The 8,509-nt window shown below is 26.8% G+C and overlaps 2 protein-coding genes across 2 annotated transcripts; both read left to right on the forward strand.

The window, feature by feature from the left end:
- The first annotated feature begins 127 nt into the window (after positions 1 to 127).
- LOC124923826 (probable xyloglucan endotransglucosylase/hydrolase protein 23) lies at positions 128 to 1,147 on the forward strand. Its single transcript, XM_047463802.1, has 3 exons — positions 128 to 397; positions 477 to 670; positions 745 to 1,147. The coding sequence occupies exons 1-3, from the start codon at positions 128 to 130 to the stop codon at positions 1,145 to 1,147; spliced, it is 867 nt and encodes a 288-aa protein (XP_047319758.1).
- A 6,259-nt stretch (positions 1,148 to 7,406) lies between these two features.
- Positions 7,407 to 7,939, forward strand: LOC124923827 (xyloglucan endotransglucosylase/hydrolase protein 24-like; the record flags this gene model as incomplete). The annotated part of the gene is made up of 2 exons (XM_047463803.1): positions 7,407 to 7,649; positions 7,736 to 7,939. Coding segments are annotated over 2 exons (447 nt in total), but the record flags the coding sequence as incomplete, so codon positions are not given.
- Between the last annotated feature and the right edge of the window lie 570 nt (positions 7,940 to 8,509).

Genomic DNA, 8,509 nt, shown 5'->3' on the forward strand with positions numbered 1-8,509 from the left:
AACTGCAGTTTTCATGGAATTAAGGAACTATGAACCTTCCTTCTTCTCCTTTAACTGATTCTTTTCTTCTATATATTAATTAAATACTATCATCATTATCCATATAACACACCAACATCCATCATCAATGGCTTCTTCTTCTTCTTCTTCACTAATCACGATCTTCCTACTGAGCTCCGCTCTTGCTGCCTGCGCAGCAAATTTCTACCAAAACGTAGACATAACATGGGGCGACGGCAGAGCCAAGATACTCAACAATGGAGACCTTCTCACTCTCTCCCTAGATAAGTCCTCTGGCTCTGGTTTTCAGTCCAGGAATCAATACCTCTTCGGAAAAATGGATATGCAGATCAAACTCGTCCCCGGGAACTCCGCTGGAACTGTCACATCCTACTACGTAAGTTAAGATATAGACAACAAACAAACAATTTATATCTGATTTCTGAACTATTAATCTTACAATTGGGTGCATGCAGTTGAAGTCGCTGGGATCGAGTTGGGACGAAATAGATTTCGAATTCTTGGGGAATTTGAGCGGCGACCCTTACATTCTTCACACCAATGTATTTAGTGAAGGAAAAGGAAACAGAGAGCAACAATTCTACCTCTGGTTCGATCCCACTGACAATTTCCACACTTATTCAATCCTCTGGAACCCACAACGCATTATGTATGTACATAATTCATTCATCACACTTTCTTTGTTTCTATAATGATGACTCATAACATAAATTTTAATAACAGATTCTCAGTGGACGGGATACCCATCAGGGAATTTAAGAACGCAGAGTCAATCGGCGTGCCTTACTTAAAGAACCAGCCTATGAGGATCTATTCAAGCCTGTGGAACGGCGATCAATGGGCAACCAAAGGTGGCCTTGTGAAGATAGATTGGACCAAGGCCCCATTCACGGCCTTCTACCGGAATTTCAACGATGCCACCGCCTGTTTCTGGTCAGGTGGTAACGCCGGAAAGTCGTCTTGCACCGGCTCGAGTGACCATGCATGGATGAATGAGCAGCTGAACACGACGAGCCAAGAGAAGATGAGATGGGTGCGCAAGAACTACATGGTGTATAATTACTGCAATGACATCAAGAGGTTCCCTCTAGGGTTTCCGGCTGAGTGTTCTTTATTGAAGACATAAAGAGCGTTTATGTGTGGGAAAAATGTTAACATAATGTACAAGAGTTGCCAAATTTGTTAAGTCAAATTCTTATCTATGTATAAAAACACAAAAAAATGTGTCAAAGATAAATAAGAACATAAATTAGGAAAGAAAGAAAATTAGTTATAATTATCGGAGAGAGAATTAGACAAATAAATTAGAAAAATAGAAATTATTATAATTATAGGAGATAAAAAATTATTTATTTATAAAAATATTATTTAGGATATCCGAATTCTTCTTGTAGGAGTTTCCTTAAGATAACCATTAATTCTTCTATGGTGGAGCATATTTAAGGTATGATGAAAGTTCTAGAGACTGGAGTTGATGAATATCATTATGGTATTTAGCCCATAGATTATATGGTTCCACTCAAATTCATGGAAATGATTGATACATGAAATTGTCTGCGATTAGACGTAAAAAACAAATAACAAAAATGTTTTTGTTTTTGAAAGAAAAGAAACATACTCACGATGATCATTTGTCTATAGATGCATACACATAGTACATATATAGACATATATAGTAGTCACGTATTGGCTTAATGATGAGGTTTTGTTGTTTGGGCACGTCAAGAAACATGTCTCTGTAAAGTAACAAGGATTTTGTTACTAAGGTGAATCATAAGAGAGTATAACTCACCGATAGTGGAGAGGAGGGGGGAGGGGGTTAACACCGTCATACATCGGGAAGTATCAACTCAATCGGGAATCTCACCTCATCTTCACAATGCCTACGTCATATTGGACGGCTCATTGCCAAAGAGAATGATCGATCCCGGGCATTAATCTAGTTCAAACACTCGCAACATCGCTCAATTTGTAACAAGTTGTCGTTCCTTATCGACAATCTTTTTTTATTTAGTTTTTAGAAATATTGATATCTTATCGTGTACTTATGAAAAAAATGAGTTATATACCTTTTATGGCTTTTTCAAGCATTTATAAGGATAAAACATATGCATCCTCAGGGTGATGTACCCTTTTAGATGTTTCTATTAATTAGAAAACGTAATAAAATGATTTTCTTTAATAGCCAAAATTTTATTTTTCAAGTTATAGAAGTTTATATCGCCAACAGAGTCGTCAAAAAATTGTAACCCCAAAAATTCCTCCTACCTAAAAATCTGAAGGTTCGAAAATTTTCAACATCGATTTTTGTGTTGAAAATCTTTTAATAAACATTACTTATAGAATTTATACAAAAATGTATTGTTGATATTTTTAAATTAATTATAACAATAATTATTTTAGGATTAAGTTTAAATAATTTTTAGATTTAAAATAATCAAATTATAAATTTGATTAAAGAAATATTTATTTTAAATTAATTTAAAAAATAATTATTTTGAAAGATTATTTATTTGATTTTAAAGAGCTGTCAATTGATTTAAAATTTAAAATCAATAAAAGATTTGTATACGTGTATAAACGTAATTCTATTAGAGATTCGTTTGAGTTCGATATTTGTGATACTCGGGAAAAGATTTTCCCACTGTATCTTCCGTACCCGTTGAAGAACGGTCTCTACTTTATAAATCGGTTTTATTATATTTTATTTAACAAACTATTTTTTAATAAATTTTTCTTGCATTTATTATTATAAAATAATATCAAATGTGTATCTACGATTGATGTCGAGAATTATTAAGGAAAGTACCTGAAAAATAAATATCAGTACTGTAAGTCTTAGAATTTAAAAATAAATTCAAATAAGCTTTTATCAAAATATTTTTTTTATGAAAATATTCTAAAAATATTTGAAATCATTTTATATTATTTTCGAATTTTTAAAAAATAGTTTAGAAATTCTAATTGGTAAAAAACAATTTATGATTAAAATATCAAATAAATAGACCCTTAAACATATGTCTGGGTAGTGAATCGAGTTGGATACGCGTGTTTGGCCCGAAGTCAACTGGGCGGGCGCCTGGTCAACGCGGAGGTTGGATTCCTTGGTCGTGCGCACTGGACTTCGGTCGGGTGCATGGGTTCTCAATTGAAAACCATGACGGACTGATTTTCTCGGTCAAAAACCATGTTAGGCTGAAAACTCTCGGTCGGAGGCTTGAATTCCTTGGTCGGAGGCTAAAATCCCTCTGTTAGGTGCAAGGGAGGGCTTGATTTTCTCGGTTGAAAATCAAGCTCAGGTTTTGAGATTTCGATTAGAGCCTCCATTCTTCGATTTGAAGGGATGGGTAGCTTCGTTTAGTCTCAATGATCATTTATAACATCATCCTGATGCATTATTCGATCGAGAATGTGTTATATTCGATTTGAACGGTTCTTGAGAAAAAATTGATGTTTTGGGTATAAGGAGCTTACCAATAGATTCAAAACATGAATATTGGCAATACGTTTTGACCAATTCAATAACTAAAATTTTCATTTTTATAAAAATTTTGGTTTTTGATAAAAATAATCGTGATTACTTGGAATTGATTTGAACATATTCTTAATACCTTTAGAAACGTGTTAAGAAGGTTTTTACGTCACTGTTTTTAGGTCACTGAAAATTTTCAAAATCAAATTCGGATACTTTCAATTTTAATTGATTGATTTAGATTAACTTCAATAGAAAGCTTAGAAATAATCTTAGAATTGTTTTTCAACAAATAAAATTGAACGATATGTAAAGCTGGTCGAATTGGATTATATAAAATTTAAATTTGAATTTATAAGTTGAATTACAACATGTATTGAAGTTTACAGTAAGTTGGAGAACACTCCTGAACTCTTTTAGAAGTTTTTTTTGATGATCCAGAACAAAGCTTTAAGCTTTTACACAAGATTTTAAAATTTTCAAGAAAATTTGAAAATTTCAATGATAAATTGTTTTAGAGGTGGAGTTTGGGATTGGGATCCTTAGATTCATGTTGCCTGAGGAGGTTATTTATAGTATCTTTAAGTTGCTTAAGTGATTAAGTTGATTAATGTCATTAATGAATTTTGTTTGTTTTTCTTCAAGTTGATTCTCTAGAGTATGATTACTCATATGATCGTAGGTGAAATTATCTTCAGGTTAGGGTGATCATTTCAGCTTTTAAATCAATGGATTTTGTGGACTAACGCCGGAGTTCCATTTTTGAGAAATTAAATATTTTGGTTGTTCATCATTTCGTTCGTCGCGAGGAAGAAGACTAATTAGGATAAAAAACGACGTTGTTTATTTTTTTCGCGTTCGAGCGTTGAGGGAGTTGTTTATGGCCAAAGTGTGGACGCGTGGGCGTTCTGACAGCATTGGGCATTCTACGTGCGTTTGGGCTAACTGCGTTGAGGCGCGCGTTAGTTGATATACTATTGTGCATAAGCACTTCCTTTCCGTTGTAGTGAGCGACGCAACTTGATGTTGAGCATTTGATGAGGTCCAAGCGATCATCCGATGACTGTGTGGTCTGCTTTACTAATTTTTATCTTGATTTTGACAGCAAATTACGTCATAACCTTAAAGATCGTTTAAAATTGATTTTTCACTAATTTTATTTTATTATCATCCTATAAAATACACAAAATATTTAAACACAAATATTTATTTTGTCCATTTGTTTTATTTATATTTCATTTTTTTTATATTTTGTGACTTTATAAATAATTAATTTAAAATTTAAATAGCTACAACATTAATTTTAAATTATTTATTTAATTTATTTTAGCCTTTAAGATTAATTTGAGATAGGAGTATATTATTTTTCTCAAATTATCTTATTTTATTTTACTTCGCTTTTGTTTTAATTAATTGGGATTTAGCTATGATAATTAATTATTTAATCCTTAGTTTTGCTTTAATTTTGATTATTTTAAATTTACTTATTTAAAATAATCATTTTAATATTTATAAATTGGATAATTGAAATTTAAGTGTTTACTAGTATTATATAATTTTTTTTTAATATGTTTTATATTAAATATTATTTTATATGAATTTGTAATTTTTAAATTTAATGTATATATAATTAAATAAAAGATATTGTATGAGTTTATAATTATTATTTTTATTATTAATTTTTTTTATCTGTAATTTTTTATTAAGTTATTTAATACTAATATTAATTTTTTAAAATTTTATTTATACGATACAAAAATATTATATAAATTGGAAATTTTTACTATAACTATAAATATTTAACCCAAAATTAAAATAAATGTTACATATAGATAAATATTAAATTGTAAATAAAATAACTGAGTCAAAATTCTTCCATATCAATATATTTTTATAAAATATATATAATTTTACATTAAATATATATAAATAATTTATTTTTTTTTAAATTATATAAAAATATATGCACATTATTTTATATTCTTTTTCAAACATAATTTTAAATCAATATTTCCCTTTTATTTTATTTTCTCTTTAATTTAGTTAAATTATTTTATTTTATTCTAATTAATTCATATTATTAATTATTAATTTTTTAATTTTTATAATAATTTAATTCCTTTTAATTTTTAATATATTATAACTCATTAAACTATTAATTGTTTTTCAATTTAATACCTCCACTCTAATTAATAATTAATTACTTAAATAAAAGTTATATCATATCATATTTTTTTCAATTATATTACTGAGTAAAATAAAACTTTGGATAAGTGTAAATATTATTTTATATGAGATTGTGATATTATATATATATATATATATATATATATATATATATATATAAAATTAAATAAAAAATATTATATGAATTTTAATTATTATTTTTATTTTTATTCTTTAATTGTTTGATTAAGTTATTTAATACTAAAAAATTAATATATATATATTTATATATATATATTTAATACGTGTTATATATAAAGAAAAAATATTAAGAGAAATCATATAATATATAATAAATGATATTACATTAGTTTGTAATTTTAATTTTTATTATTTTTTTCTTTAATTGTTTGATTAAGTAATTTAATACTAATAATTTATATTTAAATATACATATTAAGAAATTGATGTAGTTTGATTTTATTTTACTATAATTAACAACATAATTGTAACTATATATATAAAAATAATAAATATAATTCAAAATAAATATTATGTGTAAATAAAGATCTTATCAAGATTTTATTTGTTTAATAATTTCTAAGCATCACCACATTCTTTTCAATTAACACATACATCATCACTATATGCCATTTTAGTCTTATGTCATTATATATATTTTCTCCATATCATCATACGGTTCTTTTTCAAACACACATTTCAATTCAAATTCCTTATCCCCATACATATATATATATATATATATATATATATATATATATATATATATATATATATACCCATCCTTTAACAGCTAAATCAATTTATTTTATATTATATATAGGTAAGTTTTCCACAACATTATTATCTAATTGTAAAACATAGTTTATGTTTTAAAATTCTAATAAAAAGGATGTTATATATATATATATATATATATATATATATATATATATATATATATATATATATATATATATATATATATATATATATATATATATATATATATATATATATATATATATATATATATATATATATATATATATATATATATATTTATATATAATATATATATATATATATATATATATATATATATATATATTTATATATATTTATATATATATTTATATATATTTATATATATATATATATATATTTATATATATATATATATATATATATATATATATATTATATTTCTATAGATTATAAATTAAATAATATAAATATAATTATTTATTAATATATAATTATATAGATTATGAATATAATTATTTATTAATATATAATTATATAATTACAAAATAATTCATACAAATATAATTATTTATTAATAAATATATAAAATTAAAATAATAATAATAACCAATCTAATAAATATAAAAAAATTAAAAATAATATATTTATTTGTATGTTTTATAACTAATTAAATTAAATCATTTACAACAAAAAAAAAAATATATATAGAAAAAGATTAAATACTGCAATTTGGACACTAACCTAATGTAGCAAATTGTAATAAAAATATTCACAAATGTATGGCTTTGATTAGAATGGGTGATATCATGGTATTGTTTTGAATTCTGGAACTCTGTTCAAGCCAAGCTGTTTACAGCTGCAGTTTTCATGGAATTAAGGAACTATGAACCTTCCTTCTTCTCCTTTAACTGATTCTTTTCTTCTATATATTAATTAAATACTATCATCATTATCCATATAACACACCAACATCCCTCATCAATGGCTTCTCCTACTGAGCTCCGCTCTTGCTGCCTTCGCAGCAAATTTCAACAAAAATGTAGACATAACATGGGGCGACGGCAGAGCCAAGATACTCAATAATGGAGACCTTCTCACTCTCTCCCTAGATAAGTCCTCTGGCTCCGGTTTTCAGTCCAGGAGTCAATACCTCTTAGGAAAAATTGATATGCAGATCAAACTCGTCCCCGGGAACTCCGCCGGAACTGTCACATCCTACTACGTAAGTTAAGATATAGACAACAAACAAACAATATTTTATATCTGATTTCTGAACTATTAATCAATCTTACAATTGGGTGCATGCAGTTGAAGTCGCTGGGATCGAGTTGGGACGAAATAGATTTCGAATTCTTGGGGAATTTGAGCGGCAACCCTTACATTCTTCACACCAATGTATATGGTATACATTGTGAAGGAAAAGGAAACAGAGAGCAACAATTCCACCTATGGTTCGATCACCAAAAGATGCAACACCAAATTCTTCAAGTATACAATCTCAAACTTCTGTAAGAGGAAAAATTGATCTTGTATTGGATCATTGTAGAGAAGACTCAGTAATTAACAAAATTAAAAGAGACTCATTTGTCTTTATTGCGAAAAATTGATAAAGGATGGAGGTCTTCATCGGTTTAAACAACATCTCGCGGGTGTCAAAGGAGAGATTGTAGCTTGTACTAAAGTTAGTTCACATGTGAGATATGAAATAGAAAAAATTTTAAAAGTTAAAAAAAAAGAATTATGCACGAAACAAGTAAGCACTAGAGACAAAATTTGAGAGAGGAAGAGAATGAAATGTATATGGAAGTTGTAATAGAAAAAAATTGACAATATATAGTAAAATTTTTATAAATTAATGCTCGATAAAATTAATAATTTGTCTAGTCTAAAATTGGGATCAGTACAAAATTGGACCCTAATCTATAAAATAATAAGATGATAACTTTTAGAAATCCCAATGTATATATTAGTCCCAACGAAATTTTAAATTAACAATTACTAAATGATTTCAAATTCTAAGATTGGCTAGTAAAACATAAATCTAAAGTCACTTTTCTTTTTTTTTTTTTTTTTTTTTTTTTT

Source organism: Impatiens glandulifera, chromosome 2 (assembly GCF_907164915.1).
Source record: "Impatiens glandulifera chromosome 2, dImpGla2.1, whole genome shotgun sequence".
NCBI classification, from domain to species: Eukaryota; Viridiplantae; Streptophyta; class Magnoliopsida; order Ericales; family Balsaminaceae; genus Impatiens; species Impatiens glandulifera.